This window comes from Sorex fumeus, unplaced genomic scaffold (genome assembly GCF_029834395.1).
Source record: "Sorex fumeus unplaced genomic scaffold, SorFum_2.1 ptg000142l, whole genome shotgun sequence".
NCBI lineage: Eukaryota > Metazoa > Chordata > Mammalia > Eulipotyphla > Soricidae > Sorex > Sorex fumeus.
The window spans coordinates 3,547,174-3,561,956 of NW_026606199.1; the positions used below are offsets into that span (position 1 = coordinate 3,547,174).

Consider the following 14,783-nt stretch of genomic DNA (forward strand, 5'->3'; position numbering starts at 1 on the left):
TCGGGGTTGGCGGCGGCGTGTCCCGCCTGGCCGCTGTGCTCTCAGCTTGGCCCTCGCAGGCAGGGTTTTCTTTTTCTTTGGTTTTGCTTGTGGGTCACACGGGTGATGCTCAGGCAGTGCTGGGGGACCCGCGGGCGCCGGGGGCGCTGGGGGGTGGAGCCGGGGTCGGCGTGCTGCGCCGGGTTCTTGATCTGGGTTTTGTTTGCGAAGGCCCCGGCGTGTCCCTCCACGGGGGCTGACCCACCTCACGTGGGAGGCGTCGGGGCTCTGGCTCTGTCTGTGGGCCGTGGGGTTTGGGGTCCCGCCAGGCGCAGGCCGGGGGAGGCGGGGGACGGCGGGCCCCTCCTCGCGGGCCCCGTGCGCCGCCCTCAGCCGCTGTCCTGTCGGGGTCCAGGAGGCGAAATGTGGATTCAGCAGACAAATCCTGGAGATCCTCAACGGTGCTGGGTGAGCCGCCCGCTGCCCCACGGTGTCCGTCGTCCGCCCCGCTGAGCCCAGAGCCCCTGGCCCGCCAGCCCGGCCGCTGCTCCCCTGTCCTGGGGTCACTCCCCTCCGCCCAGCTCTGGAGGGGCCTCCGGGATCAGGTCCTGGGCGGCCCCGTGCCTGACCCCCTGGACATTGGCCTGTCCCAGCCCCAGGGCTCAGGGGGTCAAGCCAGCCCCTCCGTCAGGTCCACTCGGCCCCAAGGACAGACAGGCCCCTCGCCCAGTGCAGGGGCGACTCAGACCCTCCCCAGCTCCCGAGGCCCCTGAGGCTGTCCCGGCCCCAGCCCTGTGCCTGGAGCTTCCCTCTGGCCCCGGGGTCTTCGCATGCACTCGCGGGCCGTGGGTGCCGGCTGTCCCATGCACACGGCAGGTGCCCTGGCCCTCCTGCCCACTTTGTGTGTGCCCAGCGATGGCCGTGCGCCGCTGCCTGGCCCACCCCATCTGCCCGTGCACTCTGCAGCTCTCGGGCAGGCTGGGCGGTATGTCCTGGGGGCTTCCCTGGCGCCCCCTGCAGTGCTGGCCAGGAGCGTCCACTCCCGTGGCCCCCCCCCCCAGGAAGGCCCCAGGGGTCTGGCCGTGGCAGGTCTGATGGTTTCCTGTCTCCCTCCCAGCGTTGACTACGAGACCTTCGACATCCTGGAGGACGAGGAGGTACGGCCCATCCCTGAGCGGCCCTCGGTGCTCGCAGGGTCTGTGGTGGGCCTGTGGGGAGGAGGGGGCTCACGCTGTCTGTCCCCGCAGGTGCGGCAGGGGCTGAAGGCCTACTCCAACTGGCCCACCTACCCCCAGCTCTACGTCAAGGGCGAGCTCGTCGGGGGGCTGGACATCGTCAAGGTGAGGCGGGACCCGCTCCACGGCTTCCGGGCGGGCACGGGGCGGTCCGTCCCGACCGTTGGTGCTCCCTCCCCGCCGAGGCTCCGGGCCACGCCCCGGTCGGTCACGGCGGACAAGAGGGCACTTCTGGGAGGGACGGAGCACGGGGGCTATGCTTCTGCGGGAGCCAGGAGAAGAGCTGCTCCCGGCACAGTGCTCAGGGTGGCTCCTGGAGCCTGCAGCCGTGGAGACAGGAGCCGCACGCTTCTTCGGGGTGCCCCTGCCTCAGGCCGGAGCTGGGCTCTGGGCAGCTGCCCCTGTCGGGAGAGTGTCCGCAGTGGAGCCCAGCCCGTCCATGTGCCTTTCTTGGCGGCTCCCGGGGAACAGCCACGATGCATCTCATCTAACGCGGGAGTGGCCCTCCGTGCTCGCAGGGTGCCGCGTGCCCCGCCGAGTCTGCGTGTCCGAGGACAGGCGGGAGGGGGCTGGGCCGCGCTCTGGGCTCCAGCACGTGCGTCCCACAGGCCCACCTCGGCCCCGTTCTCGCTGCTCCCGCCCGACCCAGTGGCCGGGTGGCACTTGTGACCCGAGAGGCGGGCACGGGAGGGTCTGCGGGTGTCGGCCTTGGTGGGCCAGGGGCGCTGTGGGTTTGCGTTTGGGGCCGGGGCGCGCGCGTCGGCCGGGGCTCGGGCTTCCTCGGCCCTGCCCTCACGGCGCCGCTGTCCCGCCCGCAGGAGCTGAAGGAGAACGGAGAGCTGCTGCCCATCCTGCGGGGGGACGGCGCGTGAGGCCGCGGGGCCGGCGTGGGGAGCGCTCCCGCCGTCAGCTCGGCCCGCGAGGCTGCTGCCACCTCCCCACCCACGGGGGCCCCTCCTCACGCCTCCCCACCCGCACTAGACGCAATAAACACCTCGAAACTCCTGGAGTCCCTGTCCCTGGCTGCTGGTGTGAGCGCCGAGGTGGGGCCGGGCAGCTGGTCCGGACCGCTGGCGCCCTCCGCTGGCCGGAGGGCTCCCTGCAGCCCCCCGGGGCAGGTGCCCACACGGGGGTCTCCCTGCAGGGACCTGGAGCCCCGCGGGCGTCTCTTTTCACGGCCGTGATTCATGGATGACTCTCTGTCTGTCTGTCTGTCCGTCCGTGTGTCTGTCTGGGGGCCACACCTGGTGGGGCTCGGGGCTCGCTCCTGGCTCCGTGCTCAGGGGTCACTTCCTGTGGGCTGGGGGAACCACACAGGCTGCCAGGGATGGAACCCGGGTCAGCGCCTGCCCACGGCCCCACCCCCGGCCCCGAGCGTACTGTCCAGCCAAACCTGCCCCTGGGCTCCTGCCCCTCTGCCATCGTTTCTCAACCCCTCACCCACGGCCGCTCGCCACGTCCTGGGCCCGACTCTGGGTGGTTCCACGTCCCCTCCCCGGCATCTCCCCGCCAGCTGCGTCCACATGGCCCAACCGCCTGGCGCCCCCGGAGGGACGGTTCCTCACGCCCGCGTGGGTCCCACTGCAGCGTGTCTGGGGACACCGGGTGGTGTCAGTGTCTTGTGACCTGCTGTAGGGACACAGGTGCGGGGGGGTGGGTGTGGGAGGAGGGGGCTGGCTCTTCCGGAGACCTTGTTTCCGATCTCTGGGGAACAGGCCGTGTTTGTCCAGATTGTTCTGGGGTTGCTTCTGAATTGTTCGTATTTTTTCCCAGAAAGGCAGGACCGTCGCCGTCCCCACTGACGGTGACGAGGGTCCCTTTCCCACCCACGCCAGGCCTGGTGGATTTTTCTCTGTGCTGGGGCCTGTTGGGCCGGGCTGTGGTGCTGTCCCGTTGTTTTGATTGGCATCTCCCTGAAGACTGTGACATTTTTATAAGGACATGGACCAAATGCTGTTGGAATTTATACACAGCAATAAAACCGAATAATCCAGGAACAAAGTCGGGAGGCCTTTCCCTTCCCAAGGTGGTTACCGATGCCGTGGCGGTCACAGGTTGGTCCTGAATGAAGAAAATTGAGACCCCAGAGATGGGCTCTGGCCTTGGCAGCCATCTCCAGCACGGAGCAGAGGCCGTGGCACGGAGCCGGGAACCCTCAGCAGACAGCATCGGCCGCCCTCAGCACACACGAAGGTCCCGATGGGCTCAGGGTCCTCGTGAGGCTGAGACACCTAGACCAGCTGGACTAACTGGGCATGCCCTGCCCCGTGCCCACCGACAGGGTCACTGCAAGGTGGGGTGACCTCGGGACCCGTCAGGAGGTGCCAAGAAGTGCCCCGCCCTGCACAGCCTTGGGTGACGGTGAGTGGCCACACCTCCGGGGCTCTGGCCCTGCCTCTGGGCTCTGCGGATGTGCCCGCAGCCCGCTGTCCGATGTCCGTGGGGGCACCCTCTGACTCGACACAAGGTAATGCAGCTGGACTCTGCGCTCTTGGCTTCAGGAGGCTGAGGAGGGACCCTCGGCTTGTGCCCGATGCCCGCCCTGTCCTCTGCTCTGCCCACACTGACCCTGCACAGGACGTGCTGCCTCCTCCCAGCCCTCAGGTGCCCGCGGCGGCTGAGCAGACGCAAGAGGAGCGTCTCGTGCCCGTCCCATGTCACCACTGATGTCACTGTGTCACCTGTGGGTTCATGGGTCGCCCGTACATGTGTGTCCCTCATGATCTCATGTGTCTCCTGATTCCATGTACAAGTATCGCATTAATCATGTACGTATCACCTGTGATCTCATGCACATGTCACGTGTGCCATGTGATCCCATGTGTGATCCCATGTGTCACCTGTGGTTTTGCACAGGCGTCACCTGTGGTCTTGTGTACATGTGAAAATCTGATCATACATGTGATCTCACACATGCGTCACCTCCCTCTTGGAGAGCCCGGCAGGCTACAGAGAGTATCCCGCCCGCATGGCAGAGCCTGGCAGGCTCCCCGTGGCGCATTCGAGGTGCTAGAAGCAGTAATAAGTCTCGCGATGGAGACGCCATTGGTGCCCGTTCGAGCAAACCGATGAACAACGGGAGGACAGTGGATAGTGTATGTTCCCCTACACATGTCACCTGTGGTCTCATGTACACGTCTGTACCGTGGTCTGTACATGTGCCACCTGTGTTCCCGTCCGGGCGTCCCCGTGGTCCCTGAACATGCCCTCCTGGAGAATGGCACGGCTTGGCCACCCCTCCCGGGGCCCGGGTGGACGTGTTGGTGGCACACTTCCCGCTCGCAGGTGCTCCCGGCTCCCCGGGGGCCTTCAGGAGTGGGAGCGGCTGCCCCCTTGGGCCAGCGTCTGCGTCTGCGTGGGTGCGGCCTCTCGTTCCCCCCCGCCGCCCTGGGCGTCTCCCCCGCAGTGTTGGGGCGGGCTGGGCGGGATCTAGCAGGGAGGCTGGGGCGGGGGTCGCCAAGTCTGCCGCGGCGGGGGGAGGGGGCAAGGGACAGAGGACAGACACCCCGGGGGGCTCGGGGCTGGAGCGCGCTGGTGCCGGGGAGGGGCTGTGGGCGCCCCGCCCCAGCCCAGCGGCCCCGGCCTCGGGGGCCCCCGGGGTCCCCCTGCTCCCAGCGCCCCGGGTCTCTGTCCAGCCCAGCGCTCCTGCCGGGCCGGGCCGTGTTCCGTGCGCTGGGGCGCTGCGGGTGCGCCCACCCTGGACCCGGGCTGGGTCCCAGCCGGGTCGGGTGCGACAGCGCGCCCGGCGCATGACCGCGCGTGTCCACGCGAGGGCGCTGCTCGCCGCGCTCGGGCCGTGTCCGCGCCGCTGGCCTGGCGGCCTCCAGGCGCCAGGGGGCGCGCGAGGACCGCGGAGCCGCCGGCCCGGCCGTGCGCGCGCCCGGGGCCGTGCGCGCGCCTGGGGGTCGTGCGCACGCCCGCTTGGAGCCGAGCGCCGGCGCGCTTCCGAACGGGCAGGAATTCGGGTTGTTCAGTAAAAAGCGGGTTCGGTGCCGGAGGATGCGACGGCCCGTCGCGATCGCGCCTGTCACCTGGGCGCGTCGTTCGGGCTGAGGGTATTGGAGGGTATTGGGGGATATTGGAGGGTATTGGGGGTATTGGGGGATATTGGAGGGTATTGGGGGATATTGGAGGGTATTGGAGGGTATTGGAGGGTATTGGGGGATATTGGAGGGTATTGGAGGGTATTGGGGGATATTGGAGGGTATTGGAGGGTATTGGGGGATATTGGAGGGTATTGGGGGTATTGGGGGATATTGGAGGGTATTGGGGGATATTGGAGGGTATTGGAGGGTATTGGGGGATATTGGAGGGTATTGGGGGATATTGGAGGGTATTGGAGGGTATTGGGGGATATTGGAGGGTATTGGAGGGTATTGGAGGGTATTGGGGGATATTGGAGGGTATTGGGGGATATTGGAGGGTATTGGGAGATGTTGGAGGGTATTGGGTGGGGGGTATTGGAGGGTATTGGGGGGTATTGGGGGGTATTGGGGGATGTTGGGGGGTATTGGGGGATGTTGGGGGGTATTGGACGATATTGGGGGATGTTGGGGGGTATTGGACGATATTGGGGGATATTGGAGGGTATTGGACGATATTGGGGGATATTGGAGGATATTGGGGGATATTGGATGATACTGGGAGGACGTTGGAGGACGCATCATGCTGGCCACCGGCCTGTCACAGGGCCACCAGCATCCGTCTCCGTGGACAGTGAGGCCTGAGCTCCCAGTGCCCTGCCCGCGGCCTCCTACATGGGCTGTGGGGATGGAGGCTCGTGGCTGGCGGGGAGCGGTCAGAGAGCAGCACCCAGGGCCAGGACGGGGGGCCCAAGCCCCCACCCTCGTCTCCTGAGCCTGTGGGCCCAGCTGGGGGGCAGGAGAGGTGCCAGGGACCGCAGGGACGACCAGGCGGGGGGCCTTGGGTCTGGGCAGGGGCAGGGGCCAGTCCCAGGGGGCTTCCGGGCACTGAGGCGGCAGCCTAGAGAGAGGCCCACGCCGACAGGCCCTCCCGGGGGCAGGGAGGGGACGGCTGGACCGGGCAGCAGCCCCCGAGGCCCCCACTGGCGAGCTGCGTCCAGCGCCAGGGAAGGAGCCCAGGGGCCTGGCCTGTCCCCACCAGCCCTGCCCTGTGCCCGCAGGCTGGCGAGGGCTCAGCTGGCTGCTGGGTCCTGGGATGCAGGAGGCCGCGCCCTGCACACATGGCAGCTTCCGTCCTGCCGCCCCTCACAGGCCGGATGCTCCTCTCGGGAGTCGCTTCGAGGCGGAGGGTCATTGTGACCCGCCTCTGCTCCCGGGGGGCTCTCACGCAGCTGCCCAACTGTGCAGGGGGCACACAGCCTCCTTCCATCCCCCTCCTCCCCCTCCTCTTCCTTCTCCTCCTCTTCCTCCCCTCCCTCTTCATCCCTCCCTACTCCCCTCCCCCTTCTCCCCTTCCTCCTCCTCCTCCTCCTTCTCCTCCTCCTCCTCTCTCCTCCCTCCTCATCCCTCCCCCCTTCCTCCTCCCTTCCTCCACCTCTTCCTCCTCCTCCCCCTCCTCCTCCCCTTCCTCCTCTCTGCTCCCTGGCGCCTCTGGCCCAACCGCCCCGTGTGGGACAGGCTGAGCCTGCTTGGCAGGAAGTCCAGGCAATGACCCCGGGTACCCCTTTCTCAGGGGGAAAGGCAAGGGGCTCGATGCTCCTGTCCGGGGGTCCCCAGGCGGGGAGCGTCCTGGGGTGCTCCAGGAGGACAGGCAGCCTGGCCACGTCTGCACACACAGTGGTGCCGGCAGTGAAACTCAGAGTCTAAATAGACTCGTCAGTGGTGAGGGGACACGGTGAGAGTCACACGGGAGGAACTTTATTACGGGGATTAAATATTAATTGACAGATGGGAACGTGTCCGGCAGAGGGTCCCTGGCTGGAGGACGGGTTGAGGGAGGCGTCAGCCGCAGCAGGAGATGCCTGGGCCCCTGTCAGGGCCCCTGTGGGAAGGGCCTGGCCACAGGGCGACTGGGAGACTCAGCGGCTGGACATGCACAGTGTGTGGGCAGCAGCTGGGGGGCAGTGGGCCCTGGGCACGTGCCCATCCTGCCCGCCCCAACACCAGGGGCAGCGAATAAACTCGCAGAAACAGCAGCAGGGCGAGGCAGCGGGAGCGGGGCCACAGGGGCGTGTGTCGGGTTGGCCCTCGGCCCGGGCAGGCCGGGGGAGCAGTGGGCGGCACAGGGCCAGCTAGGCCACGGACTGGGGGTGGGGGCGGCTGGCCAGAGCTGGGAGCTGGTGGACACACACTGCCCAGGGACCCCGCAGGGCTCGGGCTGGCGCCGGGCTGGGCACACCACGCCTGTATGCCTGTCCACTGCACTGTGCTGCCCACCCAGAGCCGTGTCCGTACAGCGGCCACGCGGGCAGAGCGTGGCCCCTCACTCAGGCCAGTGTCCGGAAGCTCCACACAGGGCTGCAGTCCCACTGTTGCTTTGCTGCACCTTCACCTCAGCCGTGGCTGTGACCCGGGGCTGGGGCCCCGGGAGCCAGAGGAGCCTTGGCTAGTGTCGGCCCGTGCTCTCCTGGAGGGCTCTGGTGGGGGCAGGGGGCGGCTGGCCTGGCCCCGCGGGGGATGGGCATCCTGGGTGCCGTTCTCAGGGCCCCAGCCTGTGGCTGCCACAGGCCACGGCCAGCGCGGGCGTCCTCCTGCCCAGCTCAGAGTGGGGGGAGCCCGAGCTGCTGCTGACGCGCGTGGCGTGGAGGGCCGGGGAGGGGCGGGGGAGGGTGGGGAGGGGTGGGGAGGGCCCAAGAGGTCCATAGCTCCCCCAAAGCCACCGACGGGCGGGCAGAAGGCGGCCCCTCACCCTCGGCTGCCGGAGCTCCCCCAGAGACGGTGGCGTGGAGACCCCCGCCACTGGCTGCAGTCCCGGCACCAGCTCTAAGTGCGCTTCTCAGAAAAGCGCAGGGGGGACGTTTGATCAAATGGGCTTTTCTAGCTCCGGTTTCCAGGAGGCCCGCGTGGGAGCCTTCGGCCGAGGCATCCTGAGCCGGTCACGAAAACTCGGAATGTTCGTCTTGCATTTATTCAGTATGCAAATGCCGCGCGTAAAATATTCCATCAAGCGCTTAAGTAGTTGGCCAAACATATCTGCTTTATTATTAGATCAGGAAACGCAAATACAGTTACTCTTTATTGGTTTAATTAACATATTGAAAATGCAATTTGGTGTAAAGCTATTCTTTCCTCGTCAAAGCTTGAAACGCCAGGCCCCCTTTGCGGGGCCCGCGCCTCCGTTTCGAAGGTAAGTCGCTGTGCTTTCAGTAACGCTCTCATCCTTTGTTCAGGCCCGGGCAGGAGGGCGGCTGGGCCACCCTTTGAGGGCTGGTGGCCACTTGGGTCTGTTGGAGGTGGGCCTGGGGTTTTCCCACTGCTTTGAGCGGAATCTCCAAAGCAAGTCACTGGGGGCCGTCCCTGTTCTCGAGACCCTCACGGGTTGGAGTCTAAGGCTTGGGGCCCCTGGGAGGCCCGAGGAGGCCTTTGGGCAGCTGCCGTGGGCTGAAACCAGCACCCGTGGGCAAGGCCAGTCGCCACCACTCCAGGCCCCCGGAGCTCTGCCATAACTAGAGAAGGGCCACACAGGACACCCCTGGCCGGGAGAGCCGGGGGAGGGCAGCGTCTGTGTCCTGGGCGTGTGGGGGCAGCTGCCCTTGGGTATGTCCCGCACTGACCACTGACCACAGCCCATCACCCCCCCCCCCCCCCCCCCGCTCCTCTCCGCTCCTCCTTCAGCTAGGCCGAGCGCTTCCTTCTGCATCTGTCATTGTCCCCGCGGGTGGGCGGGAGCAGGGCCGCCTCCAAGCCACCGTGCCACGGGGACGCAGGTGGGAGACCCTCACAGTGAACTGGACCCCAGACCCACCTGCCGTGAAGCCCCCGGGCTGGGGCTGGGCGCTGTGGGGCTGGCGCGTGGGGGGCCGGGGCCTTGGGCCGGAGAGCGGAGACAGCCCTGACCCCCTCCCTGAGGCCCAGTCTGTGTATGGGCGGGCGCGAGGGCAGAGGGATGCGTCTACACGCTGCCCTTGCTGTGGGGGCTTCCCGCAGACCCACACAGCTGGCGGGGACTGGCCTTCACGGAGGCCAGGGGCAGCAGAGCCGTGTGGGTCCGTAGCCGGCCACTCACTCTCAGGGGTGGGGGCGGGTGTGCGTTGGCCGGGACTCCCCCTTCCTGTCCCTGCTGTTCCGTATTTCCTTCCCGGCTTCTCTCCCGGGTCCCTGCATCGCAGTCGAGCGGCCTCAACACTCCAGCCCTTCGTTCCTGGCTATTAGCTTCGTTCAAGGAAGCGTCACCTGGACGGCGTTTCCCGGTCAGCATTGTGACTGGCTGTGCGGTGCGGCCGCGGCCGGCTGTCTTCCCACCCCTGAGCCACGGTGCTTGGGAGTTTCCCTCCTTCCACCTCGGTGTCCTCCCGTCCTCCCTCTGGGCAGTGGCTGTGAGACTCCGCCTTTCCCGGAGGAGGGCGAGCCCAGTGTCCCCAGCTCGTCACTTCCTTTCTCAGAGTCACTGGTGCCAGCTATGGTGGGATACTCCTGGTGTAGGTGTGGGCACAGCCCCTGCGTTCCCCAGCCCAAACCCTGGTGGGGCCCCGCCGCCCCTCCCGGGGTCCCTCTCGCCCTTCTCTCCCTCCTCACGGTGACCCTCTGCTCCGGAGCCTCAGCCTCGCAGGCGGCCCAGGGTCCGTCCCCACCTGCCACTGGAAGGGCGTTTGGTCGGAGCTTAGGCAGAATGTCCAGCGTGGGCGTCTGCGGGGTCTGCGCGGGATGGCCACCCGGAGGGCCGCCCGCCCTGCCAGACCTGCCGTGGCCTGTCCACGCGTGGCCGCCCGCCCTGCCCAGGGGTCCCCGGGCTTCCCACTGCTTTGCCGAGTCCCCCGGGGCGGGAGTGTGGCAGAGTCTCCCTCGCCTTTTCTCAGACGTATTTTGCCGCGTGTGGAGTCGCAGGCCACCACTCCCGGCCACGGGGCAGAGGCCCCGCTGTGTTCCAGCCTCCAGCGTCTGACAGGCGTCAGCCGAGCGTCGCCTCAGTCCCTCAGGCGTGACCTTCCTGTGCTGCTCTCACACCCCCTGAGCCGGATCCCGGCACCCGCGCTGTATCGCTTTATTTCTCGCTGTGCGGTGACTCAGACCCACGCCAGCTCCGTGGGTTCAAACTCACCTTTTTATTTATTTATTTATTTATTTTTTGCTTTTTGGGTTCCACCCAGCAGTGCTCAGGGGTTGCTCCTGGCTCTGCACTCAGGAATCACTCCTGGCGGTGCTCGGGGACCCTACGGGATGCTGGGGATCGAACCCGGGTTGGCCGCAGGCAAGGCAAATGTTCTCCCCGCTGTGCTGTCGCTCCAGCCCCACAAACTCGCCTATTGGCCCCTTTTGACACTGTCCCCTGCTGGCTGGGTCCGGTCACCGGCCGTGCGTCGCTGCTTGGGTCAGTGAGCCTGGGGGAAGCCTGTCTGGGTCCTGCGGCGTCCCCTTCCTTTCCCCTCCTGCTGGGCCCCACCTGCCGAGCCGCTGCAGTGCCCGGGGGCTGCCCGGACCCCCTCGCCCGGCGTCTGCAGAGCTCGGGCCCGCTTTCCGCTTCATCCGCAGTTTCCGCTGAGGGCTGATGTCTCCGGACCGAGAGCCGGAGCTGTTTCCTGGCGTGTTTACTCAGGGGTTACTGGGATCCTTTCCACAGCGAAGTTTAGGCCTAAACTAAACTTGAATTGATCTTTTTTCCCCACTTTATTTAAACACTGTGGTCTACAGAGCTGTTTCGGGCATCAACATCCCAGCGATGTCCCCCCCTGCCCCCCGCACTGTCCCCCATCCGCCCCGCAGCCCCCGAGCAGGTGTAGTGGCCACTCAGGACAGCATCGCCCGCTGGTGCCAGGGCTGCCGGTGGAGTTGGGTTTCCGCATCACTGTCCCTCCCGCCAGGTTCCCCCGCTGCGGTTCCGTTCCCCAGTTTCTTGCGTTCATTGGGTGTCTGCCCGGTGGGTTATGTGGCCCCAGGAGCGGCCACATCAGGGTCCGGAGCAGGGGGACCAGCTGCTGGATTCTCTGCGGGTCAGTCCTGAGCTGCCGGGTGTGTGTGTGTGGGGGGGGGGAGAGCTGGGCCTCGGGCACAGCTGGGACTCCGTCACCCCCCTCCCGTGCAGGCCAGAGAGCTCGTCCGGGTGCTGGTGGGGCCCCTGGGGGACTCGGATGCCACGTCTCTCCCTCCTTTAACAGTTTATTTCTGCATTTTGGAAGGACGTCGGCGAGAATCTCAGGAGAGAGAAGCTCCCATGAAGGTCTCCAGTCCCTGGTGTGGGGGCTGCGGCGGGCACCGGGGTGGGGGTCCCTCACATTCCCAGTGACCTTCCTCGGGGGCTGCCGCTCCCGCCTGTGGCTCTGTGCTTGGTGGGACTCAGGTCCCTCTCCTGTCCCTGTCTGGGTGTGCGTGCGTGCACATGTGTGTGTGTGCCAAGCATGTGTGTGTGCACGTGTTTGCATGTGTGTGGACATGTGTGTGTGGGTTCGGGTGGGGATCCCCGGCTGCGTGCAGTACGGCACGAGGACAGGCCCGTTGGGGCCGTGTCAGGCGCCCTGAGCCCCCTCTGTGGTGGTGCCTCTCCCATCTGCCCACTGGTTCTCGGCCAGTGGCTCGTCTCCTGCCTCAGTGGCTGGTTGCTGTGGAAGGTGGTGGCCATGTCCAGCTGCTCCGAAGAGGACACCAGCTGGGCTGGGCAGGGGTCAGTGTGGCCTGGAGCCCGGCTGGTCTGGCTGTGTCCCCCAGCTCGGGAGGGGCTGAGGCCATGGTGGTGGCCACAGCCCTGCAGCCCGATGTCCAGTCAGGGCCAACCCTCAGGGCAGGAGTCTGAGGGCAATGGGGAAGGTCATGCAGCGGGAGGAGCCACCCAGGTCCCGGCCCAGTGCATGGGTGACCCTTGGAGCCCAGAGCCCTGCTTGGGGGTCTGTGCTGGGGGGTCTGTGCTGGGGGGTCTGTCCTGGGGCTCCCCTGGTTGCAGGCCCCTGGGCCCTGGGGCTGCTGCAGGTTGGGCTGCCCTCAGCCTGAGGCGTCTCCTCTCACCCAGGGCTGCCGCCTTCACACTCCTCAGGCCGTGTACCTCGGACCCACAGGAGTCACCCACCGATACGCCCTTGGGTTTAAGCTCCTTCCCCTCCCCCTCCCCTCCCCTCCCTCCCCCTCCTGCTTCCTCCCTCCCCCTCCTTCCCCTCCCTCCTCCCCTCCCTCCGTCCTTCTCCCATTTCCTGCCTCTCCCCGTGTCCGCTCCCATTCTCTCACGTATCTCGCAACTCACCTGTCGAAAACGACATTTAAGTGGTTCTGCTGTAGTTCCTGCAGCGTGGAACTTGCTGTGTGTGTGTGTGTGTACGTGTGTGTGATGTGCATGTGTGTGTGTATGTGAGTGTGCACGTGTGAGTGTATGTGTGTGAACATCTGTGTGTGAGTGTGTGAGTGCCCGTGTGAGTGAGCATGTGTGTGAGCATGCGTGTAGTGTGCATGTGCGGACATGTGTGGACACGTGTATGAGTGTGTGAGTGCATGAGCATTTATGTACGAATACGCGCATGCATGTATGTGAGCATGTGTGTTTGAGCATGTGCATGTGTGTATGAATTTGTAAGAGTATGTGTGAGCATGTGTGTATGCATGTGTGAGTTTGTGAGTGTGTGTGAGTGGGTGTATGAGTATTTGTGAGTGTGTGAGTACGTGTGTGTATGAATATGTGTATGTGTGTGAGTGTATGTATGAGTGTTATTGTGTGTGAGTGTATGAGTGTGTGAGTATGTATATGTGAGTCTGTGTGAACATGTGGGTGTGTATGAGTATATGTGAATGTGCGTGTGTGAGTGTGTATGAGTATGTGTATGTGTGAGTTTGTGCATGTTATTGTGTGTGAGTATGTGAGCATGTAAGTGTGTGAGTATGTGTGAGTGCGTCAGCTTGTGCCATGTTACTGTGTGTGAGTGTGTGAGTGTGTGTATGTGTGTGTGTTTGTGCATGTTACTATGAGTGTGCATGCGTGAGTACAGCTGAGACTCCATCCTGTGTGAGTGTGAGCGTGTGCGTGTTACTGTGTGTTACTGTGTGTGTGTTTGTGCATGTTACTGTGTGTGTGAATGTGTGCGTGTTACTGTGTGTGTGTATTACTGTGTGTGAGTGTGTGTGCGTGTGCGTTGGCAGCACCCGGGGTCTCCCCTCTGCTGTGGCCCCTCGGGAGTGGTCTGAGTGGGTCTGGCCTGGTCACCTGTGAACTGGGCCTGAGGCTGGTGTCGCTGTCAGGCCTGCTGCTTGCGGAGGACAGACTGGCCGGCAGATGGACAGTCTGAGACGCCCCATGGCTCTGCCTGATGGCCGCGTGGTGGCTGCAGGTGACCCGAGTGGGGTCCGGGGGCATCTCACCAGAACGTCCGGCCGCATCTCTGCCCGGGGCGCCTGGTCCTCTCCCCCTGCACTGACCAGACCAGGCCCGGCTCCAGCCAGACATGCTGAGCAGAAGACGGCGGGTCAGAGAGCGGCCAGGAGGCAGGAGTGCTCGGGGTCAGCCCAGCAAAATGTGTCGCTGCAGGGACAGTGCAGGGTGCTCAGGGCCACCTCTCTGCTGCCCTGGGGACTAAGTCTGACCCCGCTGTCTCGCATCCCCTTGCTGGCTACAGTCCGGCCCCTAGAGTTTCATGTGGCTGTGGCCTATGTGACTGCGAGTCCCTTGGACCACGCGTGTCCAGGGGCACCCGTGGCTCCCTGTGGGGCCCAGCAGCGAGATGCAGCCTCTGACCCACCCGCCCGCTCTCCTTCCGCCGTTCCCCTCCAGAGTGGCCGTGACAGCGCCCACCTGGCGTACTCACCATTCACTCACCGAGAACTTCAGTTACTCACTTTGTTTTTCTGTGTTCGATTATTTCCGTATTTTTAAGACTTTCTGCCCTCTCGAAGGAGAGGCAGGCGTCTCTCCCCGTTCCCTGCAGCAGCGTTTCCGGCCGGCCCGTGTCGGGGGACCCTCCTTTCGTCCCCGCAGCTGTGTGGGGCTCTCTCACACGTGCACACACCGTTATTCGATCAAAGGCTCCGTTAAGGAGGCCCTCGGCCACCTCGTCTTTCCCGTGGCAATCACGCTTCACGAAACGGCGAGCGCGTGTGCCCGGTACGTACATGGCAGGTTCTGCAGATGGGGTGTCGATCAAAGAGTGATCGCACATGTCCTTTTCCTGATCGCCGTATTTCCATCTCCCTGGTGGTGGTTAGATCCCTGCTGCTTCCTTTGCACTAACTGGGTGCCGGTGGGAGAATCTCGACCCCGGTTACTCGGACTCACCTGGCTGCAGCCCCGGGCCGCGGTGGACGCCTTCCCTGTGCCTGCGTTTGACAAAGTGTCTGTCAAGGACTCTGGCACCCTCAGAGCTGCCGGCGGCCGAGCCCTGAGCTGCTGGGTCAGCCCGTCTCAGCCCTCGGGGCCCTGCAAAGGGCCAAGTTGGAGTGACCACACCGGGCGAAGAGGCAGCTCCCAGTTCAGGGGTGCCGGGGCTGGGGCGTGTGCCTTGCTCCGAGTGGACTCCAGACT

The 14,783-nt window shown here is 65.4% G+C and overlaps 1 protein-coding gene across 4 annotated transcripts in view; it reads left to right on the forward strand.

Annotated features, from left to right (window-relative positions):
• GLRX3 (glutaredoxin 3) overlaps positions 1-14,783 on the forward strand; it is a 186,722-nt gene that overhangs the window by 16,845 nt on the left and 155,094 nt on the right. The window contains exons 8-12 of one of the 4 annotated variants that reach the window (XM_056106695.1): positions 395-447; positions 1,097-1,136; positions 1,227-1,319; positions 2,033-2,101; positions 11,776-11,785. In XM_056106695.1, the coding sequence (XP_055962670.1) occupies positions 395-447; positions 1,097-1,136; positions 1,227-1,319; positions 2,033-2,086 (240 nt within the window). In that variant the 3' untranslated portion in view covers positions 2,087-2,101; positions 11,776-11,785. Of the gene's footprint in view, positions 1-394; positions 448-1,096; positions 1,137-1,226; positions 1,320-2,032; positions 2,102-4,453; positions 4,466-11,775; positions 11,786-14,783 lie in introns of those variants that run through there. The other 3 variants (XM_056106697.1, XM_056106696.1, XM_056106698.1) reach the window with 3 other exon arrangements.